The sequence below is a fragment of the Oncorhynchus tshawytscha genome, linkage group LG11 (assembly GCF_018296145.1).
Source record: "Oncorhynchus tshawytscha isolate Ot180627B linkage group LG11, Otsh_v2.0, whole genome shotgun sequence".
In the NCBI taxonomy this organism is placed as follows: Eukaryota; Metazoa; Chordata; class Actinopteri; order Salmoniformes; family Salmonidae; genus Oncorhynchus; species Oncorhynchus tshawytscha.
Genome location: NC_056439.1, coordinates 46,649,113 through 46,665,717, shown reverse-complemented (window position 1 = coordinate 46,665,717; position 16,605 = coordinate 46,649,113). Strand labels below are relative to the sequence as shown.

At 47.9% G+C, this 16,605-nt stretch overlaps 1 protein-coding gene across 3 annotated transcripts in view; it reads right to left on the bottom strand.

Moving 5' to 3' along the window:
- The window catches only part of LOC112262078 (connector enhancer of kinase suppressor of Ras 1), a 121,689-nt gene that overhangs the window by 96,922 nt on the left and 8,162 nt on the right, over window positions 1-16,605 (bottom strand). For all 3 annotated transcript variants that reach the window (XM_042330184.1, XM_042330185.1, XM_042330186.1), the window contains exon 3: window positions 1,406-1,608. In XM_042330184.1, the coding sequence (XP_042186118.1) occupies window positions 1,406-1,608 (203 nt within the window). The remainder of the gene's footprint in view (window positions 1-1,405; window positions 1,609-16,605) is intronic.

Sequence of the window (16,605 nt, the reverse complement as noted above, 5' to 3'; positions counted from 1 at the left end):
AAACCCTTATTCAAGGACTCAAAAGATCTCTGATGAGAATAGGCTAGCCTTACTGTTGGGGGAGGACTGCAGAGAGCTGTGGGTTGGCAGCGCACTACATTGCCGTCTGCCTGTCACGTTCATCGTATAGAGGAGACCAAGGCGCAGCATGATAAGAATACATTATTTACACGAAGAACACTAAACAAACTAACAAACCGAACGTGAAGCTATACGACACGTGTGCTGACAGGCAACTACACATAGACAATAACCCACAAAACCAAAATAGAAAATGGCAACCTAAATAGGATCCCCAATCAGAGACAACGATAAACAGCTTTCTCTGATTGGGAACCAATTCAGGCCACCATAGACCTACATATACCTAGACATACTAAAACCCCATAGATATACAAAAAACCCTACAGGACAAAAACACCTTGACAATACAAAAAACTAAACCAACCACCCTTGTCACACCCTGACCTAACCAAAATAATAAAGAAAACAAAGATAACTAAGGTCAGGGCGTGACAGGACAAAAAGGTGCGGACTCCCGACAAACCTAAACCTAAAGGGTCTGGATGGGCATCTAACCTCGGTGGCGGCTCTGGTTCTGGACGCAGCCCCCTTCTTTACACTGAGTCCGCTAAATAATAAAGCACTGACCCGTGGATCATCTAGAGGTCTGGACTGCGGATCCTCGCCCGTCCCCCGGGCTGGGGAGCCTCGCTGCGTGGATCATCGCCGGATGTTCTGGACTGGGGACCGTCGCTGGAGACCCCGGACTGTGGCCAGTCGCTGGATTCCCCGGACTGTGGCCCATCGTTGGAGGTTCCGGACTGTGAACTGTCGCCGGACGCTCTAGACTGCCGAGGCGCACTGTAGGCCTGGTGCGTGGTGCCGGCACTGGTGGTACCGGGCTGGGGTCACGCACCTCAGGGCAAGTGCGAGGAGCAGGAACAGGGCGTACTGGACCCTGGAGGCGCACAGGAGGCCTGGTGCGTGATGCGTGTCACTACGGTCCCTGGTTCGAATCCAGGCTGTATCACATCTGGCCGTGATTGGGAGTCCCATAGGGCGGCGCACAATTGTCCCAGCGTCGTCCGGGTTTGGCCGGAGTAGGCCGCATTGTAAATAATAATTTGTTCTTAACTGACTTGCCTAGTTAAATAAAAGGTTAAATAAATGTAAAAATAAGCTGTAGCCTAAGAGAATATATTACAGATAACTTATTATTATAATAAATTGAAATCATAGACTACTGCATACACACCCAGACACGGGTGAAACTCTGAATCCTAGTCACAGGACCTAACAGTCCAATGTCCCTACCTATATGATACTATGCCTAAATCTGATGTAATACAAGGCTGTGGTGTGTGTGTGTGTGTGTGTGCACGTGTGTGCGCGTGTACTTTACCTGTTGAGCAGGGAGAAGAGGCCCTTTGCGGAGGTGATGAGCTCCAGCACCACCTGCAGTACGCTGGCTGGCAGCTTGGTGGCGCTCTGCCCATCATAGGTGTTTACCCTCCAGCGGATCTGGATGCCCATGATCAGGGAGTGGGCCACCACGCACAGGTTCTCTGTCAGACTGCGCAGGGTCTCCCCTCCCATACCGTATGTCTGGGGAGGGAGACAAGGAGAGAAACAGAGAGTGAGGCAGAGGCAAACACCTCACAGACACTCACTCTGTGAGTGTAGAGTCAGTACGGAGAGACAGAGTCCAGACTGTAGTCAGTACGGAGAGACAGAGAGTCCAGACTGTAGAGTCAGTACAGAAGGACAGAGTCCAGAATGTAGAGTCAGTACAGAGAGAGAGTCCAGACTGTAGAGTCAGTACAGAGAGACAAGACTGTAGAGTCAGTACAGCGAGTCAGAGTCCAGACTGTAGAGTCAGTACAGAGAGACAAAGTCCAGACTGTAGAGTCAGTACAGAGAGACAAGATTGTAGGGTCTGTACAGAGAGTGAGAGTCCAGACTGTAGAGTCAGTACAGAGGGACAGAGTCCAGACTGTAGAGTCAGAGCCCAGACTGTAGAGTCAGTACAGAGAGTCAGAGTCCAGGCTGTAGAGTCAGTACAGAGAGAGTCCAGACTGTAGAGTCAGTAAAGAGGGACAGAGTCCAGACTGTAGAGTTAGTACAGAGAAACTATTGGTCAGCCTGTTGCGTGCTTTGGTGTGTGTGTTCCCAAGCAAGGACCAGTTGCGCTCTGAGGCAACTGATGTTGGTGGGATTTGGAGGATGATGGAGGCAACAGGGGAAAGAGCCTCAGATCCACAAAGTCCCTTCCACCAGGTGGCTGACGAGATATGTTGGCACGACTGCCATATCTCCATCCCAAAGCCCTTGCATGGAAGTGTACTTTGCCAGACTGCCAAGAACCTTGCCCTCAACCAGGCCAAGGTGGTGAGTCACAGTAGTGATGACACCATAGGCCTTGTTGATCTCTGCACCAGACAGGATGTTCTTGCCAGCATATTTTGGTTCCAATATGTATGCTGCGGGTTGTATGGGCTTCAGGCAGAAGACTACACGCTTTTTGATTTATTTCAGTTTCCTCTGTCTTGGAGCAACATTGAAGTGGGCAGGGCAGTACGGATTTCTTCTCTTACATCTGCAAGCAGAGTCTGAACAGCAGACAGGAAGGCATTGTTTCCCTCAATCCATGCAATGGCTACTGCTATAGGTTTCAGGAGTTTCAGGCTGCTTACCACTCTCTCCCAAAATACATCATCCAGGAGGATCCTCTTGATGGGGCTGTCCATATCGGCAGACTGTCAAACATGATGACAACACCACTCCAACGGGTGTTGCTGGGCAGCTTCAATGTGGTGCTCTTATTCTTCTCACTTTGTTTGGTGAGGTGGATTGCTGCTATAACTTGGACCCTTCACATACCTAACCATTTCCTTGGCTCTCTTGTAGAGTGTATCCATTGATTTCAGTGCCATGATGTTGTGCCCTGGGGCGGCAGGGTAGCCTAGTGGTTAGAGGTTAAAGGTTAAATGTAAAAAAAAGAAAAAAAAATGTTCTTGAGGAGCAGATTCAATGCATGAGCAGCACAGTCAATGGGTGGAATCCAGGGTAGGAATCCTCCACTTTAGACCAAGCAGCCTTCATGTTGGCAGCATTGTCTGTCACCAGTGCAAATACCTTCTGTGGTCCAAGGTCATTGATGACTGCCTTCTGCTCATCTGCAATGAGAGACCCGTGTGTCTGTTGTCCCTTGTTGTCCCTTGCGCTTGTAGAATACTGGTTGAGGGGTGGAGATGATGTAGTTAATTATTCCTTGACCACAAACATCTGACCACCCATCAGAGATGATTGCAATACAGTCTGTTTTCTCTATGATTTGCTGGACCTTCACTTGAACTTGGTTGAACTCTGCATCCAGCAAATGAGTAGATAAAGCATGTCTGGTTGGAGGGGTGTATGCTGGGTGAAGATTATTCAGAAATCTCTTCCAATACACATTGCCTGTGAGCATCAGAGGTGAACCAGTTGCATACACAGCTTTAGCAAGACATTCATAAGCATTTCTCTGACTACGTTCCTCCATTGCGTCAAAAAAACTTCTGATTCCAGGAGGACCATGAGCTGTTGCTATCGATCATTTTCACCTCGAAAGTCGAGGGACTTTTTTTTTTTTTTTTTTACCCCTTTTTCTCCCCAATTTTCATGGTGTCCAATTGTTGTAGTAGCTACTATCTTGTCTTATCGCTACAACTCCCGTACGGGCTCGGGAGAGACGAAGGTTGAAAGTCATGCGGCCTCCGATACACAACCCAACCTAGCCGCACTGCTTCTTAACACAGCGCGCATCCAACCTGGAAGCCAGCCGCACCAATGTGTCGGAGGAAACACCGTGCACCTGGCAACCTTGGTTAGCGCGCACTGCGCACCCGGCCCGCCACAGGAGTCACGTCAGTGTTCAGGGAGGTGTATAGGGGTTTCCATAGGTGCAACTACGGTGTAGAGTCCAAACCAGGTCTCCACCATGAACATCCCCCCTGAATATGCTGATTTGGCTCTCGCCTTCTGTAAAATGAAGGCGACTCAACTACCACCCCATCGACGGGGGGATTGTGTGTCCTGCGCCCGACTCCGTTCTCACCTCTGCACAACTAACACCTGACATCCTATTACTGAACAATATTAAAGCAGATATTTTTAAAAATGGAACAATATTCCCATACATTTTACAGGTAGAATAAATAAGCATTCAGGCACAGGAGGGTGTGGTATGTGACCAATATACCATGGCCAAGGGCTGTGGCTGGATACAGCCCTTAACCATGGTATAAAATGGCCATATATCACAAACCTCTGAGATGCTTTATTGCTATTATAAACTTGTTACCAACATAATTAGAACAGCAAAAAATACATGTTTTGTCATACCCATGGTATACCACGGCTATCAGCCAATCATAATTCAGGGCTTGAAACACCCAGTTCATAAACCTTTTTAGAATGGCATGGCTCCCGAAGTTTTTAGATTTATTCTCGGTAATACCAATTACCACAACTAGGACATTCTTTAAAAATATATATACTACTCGGTCACAACAGGACTTCATACAGGACTGTTTTTACATCTTCCTAAATCCGAGGGTGGTGTTAACCTCCCAGACCCACCGGAGGGTGGTGTTAACCTCCCAGACCCACCGGAGGGTGGTGTTAACCTCCCAGACCCACCGGAGGGTGGTGTTAACCTCCCAGACCCACCGGAGGGTGGTGTTAACCTCCCAGACCCACCGGAGGGTGGTGTTAACCTCCCAGACCCACCGGAGGGTGGTGTTAACCTCCCAGTTGTTAACCTCCCAGACCCACCGGAGGGTGGTGTTAACCTCCCAGACCCACCGGAGGGTGGTGTTAACCTCCCAGACCCACCGGAGGGTGGTGTTAACCTCCCAGACCCACCGGAGGGTGGTGTTAACCTCCCAGACCCACCGGAGGGTGGTGTTAACCTCCCAGACCCACCGGAGGGTGGTGTTAACCTCCCAGACCCACCGGAGGGTGGTGTTAACCTCCCAGACCCACCGGAGGGTGGTGTTAACCTCCCAGACCCACCGGAGGGTGGTGTTAACCTCCCAGACCCACCGGAGGGTGGTGTTAACCTCCCAGACCCATGGAGGGTGGAGGGTGGTGTTAACCTCCCAGACCCACCGGAGGGTGGTGTTAACCTCCCAGACCCACCGGAGGGTGGTGTTAACCTCCCAGACCCATGCGGAGGGTGGTGTTAACCTCCCAGACCCACCGAGGGTGGTGTTAACCTCCCAGACCCACCAGAGGGTGGTGTTAACCTCCCAGACCCATGCGGTGGTGTTAACCTCCCAGACCCACCAGAGGGTGGTGTTAACCTCCCAGACCCACCAGAGGGTGGTGTTAACCTCCCAGACCCACCAGAGGGTGGTGTTAACCTCCCAGACCCACCAGAGGGTGGTGTTAACCTCCCAGACCCACCAGAGGGTGGTGTTAACCTCCCAGACCCACCAGAGGGTGGTGTTAACCTCCCAGACCCACCGGAGGGTGGTGTTAACCTCCCAGACCCACCGGAGGGTGGTGTTAACCTCCCAGACCCACCGAGGGCTTTTACTTGCGACATATAGTTAAATGCACTAAAAAGAGGAACAATGGGAACATATTAAAGATGGGCATGCTCATCCCCAGAATCTGTTCACGTCTATTGTCAAAGGATACAGCTAAGAACATGGTTACTTCATAGTTAAGAACACTATAACAATATGGGAGAAAATGAAAAGTATTCTACAATAACAATATCACTCACTAAAAACACAACCCTTTTCAGAATTCGCCGATAAAAAATGGTCTTCATGGAAAACTAAAAGACATGGAAACTGTAAATGACTTGGTAAATCGGAAATAAATCTATTTTCATGACAGAGCTAAAAAGCCATTTTGGACTGACCAATGTAGATATTTTACTTAAAAGTTTCATATCAAGAAATTTCAATATTAAATATTTTGGAAATCAGCCCAATCTTGAGGGAATGCTATTTGATAGGTAAGCTAGCCTATTTAAACAAATATATATTTAACCTTTAAATAACTGGAATTGTGGAACTGGAATAGTGATAGAGTGAATTAATCGGTCTGTAAAGAATTGTTGGAAAAATATAGATGTCCTAATCGACTTGCCAAACTATAGTTCTTAACAATAAATTTATGGAGTGTTTGAAAAACAAGCGTTAATGACTCCGACCTAAGTGTACGTAAACTTCCGACTTCAACTGTACATACAAATGACAAAAGAGCTGTTAGCCAGTGACAAACATTCCCCACACAGTAACTTGCATATGACAAGTATGATCACTAGCTTCTTTTGTGTTAGCCTTTGGTTTTAGATGAAGTGCAAAAGGAATCCAAGATGTCCCGACTGGATGGAATTCAAGCCATGACATGGTGGAGAGATACCTTGAGCAGAAAGGTGTATTGTATTCTACACTGACTGATCAAGCTGTGACATGGTGGAGAGATACCTTGAGCAGAAAGGTGTATTGTATTCTACACTGACTGATCAAGCTGTGACATGGTGGAGAGATACCTTGAGCAGAAAGGTGTATTGTATTCTACACTGACTGATCAAGCTGTGACATGGTGGAGAGATACCTTGATCAGAAAGGTGTATTGTATTCTACACTGACTGATCAAGCTGTGACATGGTGGAGAGATACCTTGATCAGAAAGGTGTATTGTATTCTACACTGACTGATCAAGCTGTGACATGGTGGAGAGATACCTTGAGCAGAAAGTTGGGGTGTATTCTACACTGACTGATCAAGCTGTGAGGAACAATGTCAAAGATATTGGTGACTTTATCTAAAAAATGACATAAGACTAGCAGAGGAAGTTATTAAAGTGTGCAAACCTCTCAAAACAGTCTCAACACTGATATGCACTGAGAGCATTCCATCAGTTTCCATGGTCCCTCCTATGAAAACAATGGTCCTGGAATCAATGGTGGCATCTGATGAAGATGAACCCGCAGTAAGGGATGTGAGGTCCCTGCTACACCTGGATGCTGCTGCTCGTCTGAGAAGCTACAATGAACTCACAGCAGAGATTGTGACCAGTATACAACAGGTATTGTATTTATTTTGTTAATGTGACATTTATTATTTTATTAATGAGTGATTTAACAATTCATTATAAAGTAATAATTGTAATAATAGTGCCTAATATATATTTCTAACAACAAATCAAATTTTTAAAGCCACTTCAGAGAGAGTAATTTATCTAATTTAATTCTGCAGGGTCAAGCCACAGATACCACAGGAGCCAACCCCTCTCCAGAGACGACCCTGTCGTGTTCTCCTCCAGAAAAGAAGCATGTCATGGCTGAGCTTTTTGGGGAGTTGTTCACGACCCAGGAGCAGGGAACCAAGTCAAAGGTCATAGAGGAGGAGGTGACCTCATACAGGGAAGTGGACTGTATTCCCCTGGATGCTGATCCACTTACATGGTGGAAGACCAAAAAGTTAATATACACTCATGTTGCCATGTTAGCAAGGCACTACCTGGCTGTGCGAGAGGGTATTCTTCACAGCTACCTGGCTGTGCCTGGGACCTCTGTCACTAGCGAGAGGGTATTTTCCACAGCTACCTGGCTGTGCCTGGGACCTCTGTCACTAGCGAGAGGGTATTTTCCACAGCTACCTGGCTGTGTCTGGGACCTCTGTCCCTAGCGAGAGGGTATTTTCCACAGCTACCTGGCTGTGCCTGGGACCTCTGTCGCTAGCGAGAGGGTATTCTCCACAGCTACCTGGCTGTGTCTGGGACCTCTGTCACTAGCGAGAGGGTATTCTTCACAGCTACCTGGCTGTGCCTGGGACCTCTGTCACTAGCGAGAGGGTATTTTCCACAGCTACCTGGCTGTGCCTGGGACCTCTGTCACTAGCGAGAGGGTATTTTCCACAGCTACCTGGCTGTGTCTGGGACCTCTGTCCCTAGCGAGAGGGTATTTTCCACAGCTACCTGGCTGTGCCTGGGACCTCTGTCCCTAGCGAGAGGGTATTCTCCACAGCAGCTGACATTGTCACAGCTACCTGGCTGTGCCTGGGACCTCTGTCCCTAGCGAGAGGGTATTCTCCACAGCTACCTGGCTGTGCCTGGGACCTCTGTCCCTAGCGAGAGGGTATTCTCCACAGCGGCTGACATTGTCACAGCTACCTGGCTGTGCCTGGGACCTCTGTCCCTAGCGAGAGGGTATTCTCCACAACTACCTGGCTGTGCCTGGGACCTCTGTCCCTAGCGAGAGGGTATTCTCCACAGCTACCTGGCTGTGTCTGGGACCTCTGTCCCTAGAGAGAGGGTATTCTCCACAGCAGCTGACATTGTCACAGCTACCTGGCTGTGCCTGGGACCTCTGTCCCTAGCGAGAGGGTATTCTCCACAGCGGCTGACATTGTCACAGCTACCTGGCTGTGCCTGGGACCTCTGTCCCTAGCGAGAGGGTATTCTCCACAGCGGCTGACATTGTCACAGCTACCTGGCTGTGCCTGGGACCTCTGTCCCTAGCGAGAGGCTATTCTCTACAGCGGCTGACATTGTCACAGCTACCTGGCTGTGCCTGGGACCTCTGTCCCTAGCGAGAGGGTATTCTCCACAGCAGCTGACATTGTCACAGCTACCTGGCTGTGCCTGGGACCTCTGTCCCTAGCGAGAGGGTATTCTCCACAGCAGCTGACATTGTCACAGCTACCTGGCTGTGCCTGGGACCTCTGTCCCTAGCGAGAGGGTATTCTCCACAGCAGCTGACATTGTCACAGCTACCTGGCTGTGCCTGGGACCTCTGTCCCTAGCGAGAGGGTATTCTCCACAGCAGCTGACATTGTCACAGCTACCTGGCTGTGCCTGGGACCTCTGTCCCTAGCGAGAGGGTATTCTCCACAGCAGCTGACATTGTCACAGCAAGCCCATCAGTGCTCACTGCAGATCATGTGAATAGACTAATCTTCTTAAAGAAAAACTTGAAAATCTGATAAAACTTTTTTTTTTCAAGTAATCAGTCTCAAGTGGTCCTATTTTGTTCAAGGCCCTGCTGTGTGACTTAATGTTGATATATGCTGCTGGACTACACACTCTTGTTGAAGTTCTGTTTTAAATGACTATTTTATTTCCTGTTATAAGGCAGACACTGCTGTTTTTTGTTGTCTGTTGGTTTCCATCTGCTCCTGGGAACTCAAGCTACCCGTGTTTACTATTATAATACATGAAAAATCTAAATACAAATGACATATTTCTCAGGCATTTATTTTGTCGATGTATTAAAACCGTACCGAACCATATCGTACCGTGAGTTTTGTGAAGCATTTCACCCCTAGTGTGTGTGTATATATATATATATCGTACAAGAAAGATACTATCTGGGGAGGAAGAATAGACGGTAGATGGCCTCATACTTTAATGGACAGTCATTACAGGTCCAGGCTGAGTGTCTTTCCACACTTTCAAGGAGCTGGTCATTTGTCTGCACACACGCACACACACACCACCACCTCACACCACACACACCACCACCTCACACACACACCACCACCTCACACACACACCACCACCTCACACACCACCACCACCTCACACACCACCACCACACACACACACCACCACCACACACACACACCACCACCACCTCACACACACACACCACCACACACACTCACACACCACCACCACCTCACACCACCTCACACACACACACACACACACACACCACCTCACACACACCACCACCTCACACACACACACCACCTCCTCACACACACACACACCACCTCACACACACACACCACACACACCACCACCTCACACACACACACACCACCTCACACACACACACACACCACCTCACACACACACACACACACACACACACACACACCACCACCTCACACACTTATGGTCATATGTGCTGTATAGCTCTGTGATTAAGGACATGGTCACATGTCCCACGGAGAACAGTCAACCTTGACGAAGTGTTTATTAATGTTTCATGGATATTTGTATATTTAAATACAGTAGATGGTAATTATGGGTATCTGTTGTTCCTATTTTATTTATTTAACAAGGCAAGACAGTTAAGAACAAATTCTTATTTACAATGACGGCCTACAACGGCCAAACCCGGACGACTCTGGGACAATTGTGCGCCCCGCCCTATGGGACTCCCAATGACGACCGGATATGATGCAGCCTGGATTCAAACCAGGTACTGCAGTGACGCCTCTTGCACTGAGATGCAGTGTCTTAGACCTACTTCCGGCGCCGACAGAGATGGCCGCCTTAGGAAACTATGCAGTTTTTTGTTTTTTTACGTGTTATTTCTTACACTAGTACCCCAGGTCATCTTAGGTTTCTTTACATACAGCCGACAAGAACTACTGAATATAAGATCAGCGTCAACTCACCATCAGTACGACCAAGAATATGTTTTTCGCGACGCGGATCCTGTATTCTGCCTTACAACCAGTGTAACCGAGTGGATCACATGCAGCGACCAAAAAAACGACTCAGAAAAAGAGGGAAACGAAGCGGTCTTCTGGTCAGACTCCGGAGACGGGCACATCGTGCACCACTCCCTAGCATTATTCTTGCCAATGTCCAGTCTCTTGACAACAAGGTTGATGAAATCCGAGCAAGGGTAGCATTCCAGAGGACATCAGAGACTGTAACGTTCTCTGCTTCACGGAAACATGGCTCACTGGAGAGACGCAATCCGAAGCGGTGCAGCCAGCGGGTTTCTCCACGCATCGCGCCGACAGAAACAAACATCTTTCTGGTAAGAAGAGGGGCGGGGGCGTATGTCTTATGGCCAACGTGACATGGTGTGATGAAAGAAACATACAGGAACTCAAATCCTTCTGTTCACCTGATTTAGAATTCCTCACAATCAAATGTAGACCGCATTATCTACCAAGAGAATTCTCTTCGATTATAATCACAGCCGTATATATCCCCCCCCAAGCAGACACATCGATGGCTCTGAACGAACTTTATTTAACTCTCTGCAAACTGGAAACGATTTATCCGGAGGCTGCATTCATTGTAGCTGGGGATTTTAACAAGGCTAATCTGAAAACAAGACTCCCTAAATTTTATCAGCATATCGATTGCGCAACCAGGGGTGGAAAGACCCTGGATCATTGTTACTCTAACTTCCGCGACGCATATAAGGCCCTGCCCCGCCCCCCTTTCGGGAAAGCTGACCACGACTCCATTTTGTTGATCCCTGCCTACAGACAGAAACTAAAACAAGAAGCTCCCACGCTGAGGTCTGTCCAACGCTGGTCCGACCAAGCTGACTCCACACTCCAAGACTGCTTCCATCACGTGGACTGGGAGATGTTTCGTATTGCGTCAGACAACAACATTGACGAATACGCTGATACGGTGTGCGAGTTCATTAGAACGTGCGTTGAAGATGTCGTTCCCATAGCAACGATTAAAACATTTCCTAACCAGAAACCGTGGATTGATGGCAGCATTCGTGTGAAACTGAAGGCACGAACCACTGCTTTTAATCAGGGCAAGGTGTCTGGTAACATGGCTGAATACAAACAGTGCAGCTATTCCCTCCGCAAGGCTATCAAACAAGCTAAGCGCCAGTACAGAGACAAAGTAGAATCTCAATTCAACGGCTCAGACACAAGAGGTATGTGGCAGGGTCTACAGTCAATCACGGACTACAGGAAGAAACCCAGCCCAGTCACGGACCAGGATGTCTTGCTCCCAGGCAGACTAAATAACTTTTTGCCCGCTTTGAGGACAATACAGTGCCACTGACACGGCCTGCAACGGAAACATGCAGTCTCTCCTTCACTGCAGCCGAAGTGAGTAAGACATTTAAACGTGTTAACCCTCGCAAGGCTGCAGGCCCAGACCATCCCCAGCCGCGCCCTCAGAGCATGCGCAGACCAGCTGGCCGGTGTGTTTACGGACATATTCAATCAATCCCTATACCAGTCTGCTGTTCCCACATGCTTCAAGAGGGCCACCATTGTTCCTGTTCCCAAGAAAGCTAAGGTAACTGAGCTAAACGACTACCGCCCGTAGCACTCACATCCGTCATCATGAAGTGCTTTGAGAGACTAGTCAAGGACCATATCACCTCCACCCTACCTGACACCCTTGACCCACTCCAATTTGCTTACCGCCCAAATAGGTCCACAGACGATGCAATCTCAACCACACTGCACACTGCCCTAACCCATCTGGACAAGAGGAATACCTATGTGAGAATGCTGTTCATCGACTACAGCTCGGCATTCAACACCATAGTACCCTCCACATCAAGCTCGAGACCCTGGGTCTCGACCCCGCCCTGTGCAACTGGGTACTGGACTTCCTGACGGGCCGCCCCCAGGTGGTGAGGGTAGGCAACAACATCTCCTCCCCGCTGATCCTCAACACTGGGGCCCCACAAGGGTGCGTTCTGAGCCCTCTCCTGTACTCCCTGTTCACCCACGACTGCGTGGCCATGCACGCCTCCAACTCAATCATCAAGTTTGCGGACACACAACAGTGGTAGGCTTGATTACCAACAACGACAGACGGCCTACAGGGAGGAGGTGAGGGCCCTCGGAGTGTGGTGTCAGGAAAATAACCTCACACTCAACGTCAACAAAACTAAGGAGATGATTGTGGACTTCAGGAAACAGCAGAGGGAACACCCCCATCCACATCGATGGAACAGTAGTGGAGAGGGTAGCAAGTTTTAAGTTCCTCGGCATACACATCACAGACAAACTGAATTGGTCCACTCACACAGACAGCATCGTGAGGAAGGCGCAGCAGCGCCTCTTCAACCTCAGGAGGCTGAAGAAATTCGGCTTGTCACCAAAAGCACTCACAAACTTCTACAGATGCACAATCGAGAGCATCCTGGCGGGCTGTATCACCGCCTGGTATGGCAACTGCACCGCCCTCAACCGTAAGGCTCTCAGAGGGTAGTGAGGTCTGCACAACGCATCACCGGGGCAAACTACCTGCCCTCCAGGACACCTACACCACCCGATGCTACAGGAAGGCCATAAAGATCATCAAGGACATCAACCACCCGAGCCACTGCCTGTTCACCCCGCTGCCATCCAGAAGGCGAGGTCAGTACAGGTGCATCAAAGCTGGGACCGAGAGACTGAAAAACAGCTTCTATCTCAAGGCCATCAGACTGTTAAACAGCCACCACTAACATTGAGTGGCTACTGCCAACACACTGTCAATGACACTGACTCTACTCCAGCCACTTTAATCATGGGAAATGATGTAAATATATCACTAGCCACTTTAAACAATGCTACCTTATATAATGTTACTTACCCTACATTGTTCATCTCATATGCATACGTTGATACTGTACTCTATATCATCGACTGCATCCTTATGTAATACATGTATCACTAGCCACTTTAACTATGCCACTTGGTTTACATACTTATCTCATATGTATATACTGTACTCGATATCATCTACTGTATCTTGCCTATGCTGCTCTGTACCATCACTCATTCATATATCCTTATGTACATATTCTTTATCCCCTTACACTGTGTATGACAGTAGTTTTTTTGGAATTGTTAGTTAGATTACTTGCTCGTTATTACTGCATTGTCGGGACTAGAAGCACAAGCATTTCGCTACACTCGCATTAACATCTGCTAACCATGTGTATGTGACAAATAAAATTTGATTTGATTTGATTTGATTTAGACTACTGTGCCACTCGGGAGCCCTGTGACGATACACATTCAAGGATGTACATTCCAGAGATAAAAAAACAAGAATGAAACCTCCATACACTCACACGGACACACACGAAGATGGACAGTACACTCACACACACACACACACACACACACACACACACAGAAACGAAGATGGACAGTACACTCACACACAGAAATGAAGATGGACAGTACACACACACACACACACACAGAAACTAAGATGGACAGTACACTCACACACACGAAGATGGACAGTACACTCACACACAGAAATGAATATGGACAGTACACTCACTCACACACACACACAGAAACGAAGATGGACAGTACACTCACACACACGAAGATGGACAGTACACTCACACACACACACACACACACACACACAGAAACGAAGATGGACAGTACACTCACACGGACACACACGTAGATATACAGTACACTCACACGGACACACTTAGATGGACAGTACACTCACACAGAAACGAAGATGGACAGCACACGCACACACAGAAACGAAGATGGACAGTACACACACAGAAACGAAGATGGACAATAGACACACACACAGCAGCTAGAAATCTCAATGAGTCCTTTGTAGTTCATAACATTTCCCTCCGGAAAGCTTACCATAAACCATTACAGTATTACACTTAATAGCACCCAGCACCCGATCAGACCTTTAGTCACTACATGCTGCTGGGGCCATTCAGACCATAGGAAAGACCAGGGCCTGTAGTCATAATTAGGAGTGCTGATCTAGGATCAGCTTTGCCTTTTAGATCATAATGAATAGCATTACATGGACAGGGGGGGACCTGATCCTAGATCAGCGCTCCTACTCTGAGACCACTTCATTAAATCATGAAGGGCAGAAACCCCCTTGTTATTCAGTTATTTCTTAAAGCAGACCATTACAAGCAGATCAACGGCTTAGCCCCGGCCTGGCATCCGCGGTTACGCCACTCAAACCCACAGGCCCTTCGACTAAATTAATCCTCCCAGGGGAAGCAAAAGCACGTTGAAACTTGGATGCGGTGAAACACAGAAAATGTGTACTCTGTATCCATTAGTGACCCGAGACTGAGTTCACAGAAAGTTTGTGTTGAGGGAAACAGCAATGGGTGGAGGGAGGAGAGCAGAGACAATTTATTTAAGGAAAAACTTGAGTGAGAATGGAAGACATGGGAAATTGGAGAGAAGAGGAGGTGCCTGTTAGCCAGTGACAACAAACATTCCCCACACAGTAACTTGCATATGAGAAGTATGATCACTAGCTTCTTTTGTGTTAGCCTTTGGTTTTAGATGAAGTGTGCACACACACACACACACACACACACACACACACACAGCCATGCCTCTCTGCAGGCAAAGTGAAAACAATAAAACACCAGATGAATCCTGAACTTAATAACTCAACCCTCTGCTGTAATCTGTAAAATGGCAGTTGGTGAATGTCAGAGGGGGACTTGAAAAGGTTAGAATAGAAGCAGTCACTTATTTAGGCTGGTACAGACCCAGATCTGTGTTTCTGAAACAGCTACAGCTCTGATTTATTTAGCCCAAAACGAGAATGAAAAAGAGCTTCACACAGACACCCTAGACCAACTCCAATTCGGATATCGCCCCAACAGATCCACAGATGACACAATCTCAAATGCACTTCACATTTCCCTCTCTCACCTGGACAAGAGGGGAAATAACTATGTGAGAAGACTACAGCTCAGCATTCAAGACCATAGTCCCCTCCAAGCTAGGGACCCTGTGACTGAACCCCTCCCTTTGCAACTAGATCCTGGACTTCCTGACGGGCCGGCCCAAGGTGGTGAGGTTAGGCAACAACCTCCGCCACGTTGACTCTCAACACGTGGGCCCCTCAGGGGTGTGTACCTAGTCCCCTCCTGTACTCCCTGTTCACCCACAACTCCAACAACAAGTTTGCTGACGACACGGCGGTGGTTACCGTCACTGATGAGTCAGCCTACAGGGAGGAGGTCAGAGACTTAGCAGTGTGTTGCCAGGACAACAACCTCTCCCTCAAAGTCAGTAAGACCAAGGAGCTGATTGTGGACTATAGGAGAAAGAGTCATGAAGTCATGAAGACGGCACGACAACACCTTTTCCCCCTCTGGAGACTGAAAAGATTTGTCATGGGTCCTCGGATCCTCAAAAAGTTCTACAGCTGCAATAGAAAGCATCTTGACCGGCTGCATCACTGCTTGGTATGGAAAATGCACCACCCTTGTCTGATACAGAGGGGGGTGCGGACAGCCCATGTACATCCCTGCCATCCAGGACCTCTTAAAATCAGCCGGTGTCAGAGAAAAGCACAAAGAATTGCCAAAGACTCCAACCACCAAGCCATAGACTGTTCACTCTGCTACCATCCGGCAAACGGTACTGGAACATCGGCTATCGGACCAACAGGTTCCGAGGCAGCTTCTACCCCCAAGCCGTAAGACTGCTAAATAGTCCATTAATGATACCCAAACTATCTGCACTGACCACACACACAACGACACATCACAACACACACACTCATATCATTTCATTTGCTGCTGCTATTACTTTGTTCTTTATTTTACTCGTATCTATCCTGATGCCTAGTAACTTTAAAATCAAATCAAATGTTATTTGTCACATACACATGGTTAGCAGATGTTAATGCGAGTGTAGCGAAATGCTTGTGCTTCTAGTTCCGACAATGCAATAATAACCAACAAGTAATCTAACTAACAATTCCAAAACTACTGTCTTATACACAGTGTAAGGGGATAAAGAATATGTACATAAGGATATATGAATGAGTGATGGTACAGAGCAGCATAGGCAAGATACAGTAGATGGTATCGAGTACAGTATATACATATGAGAT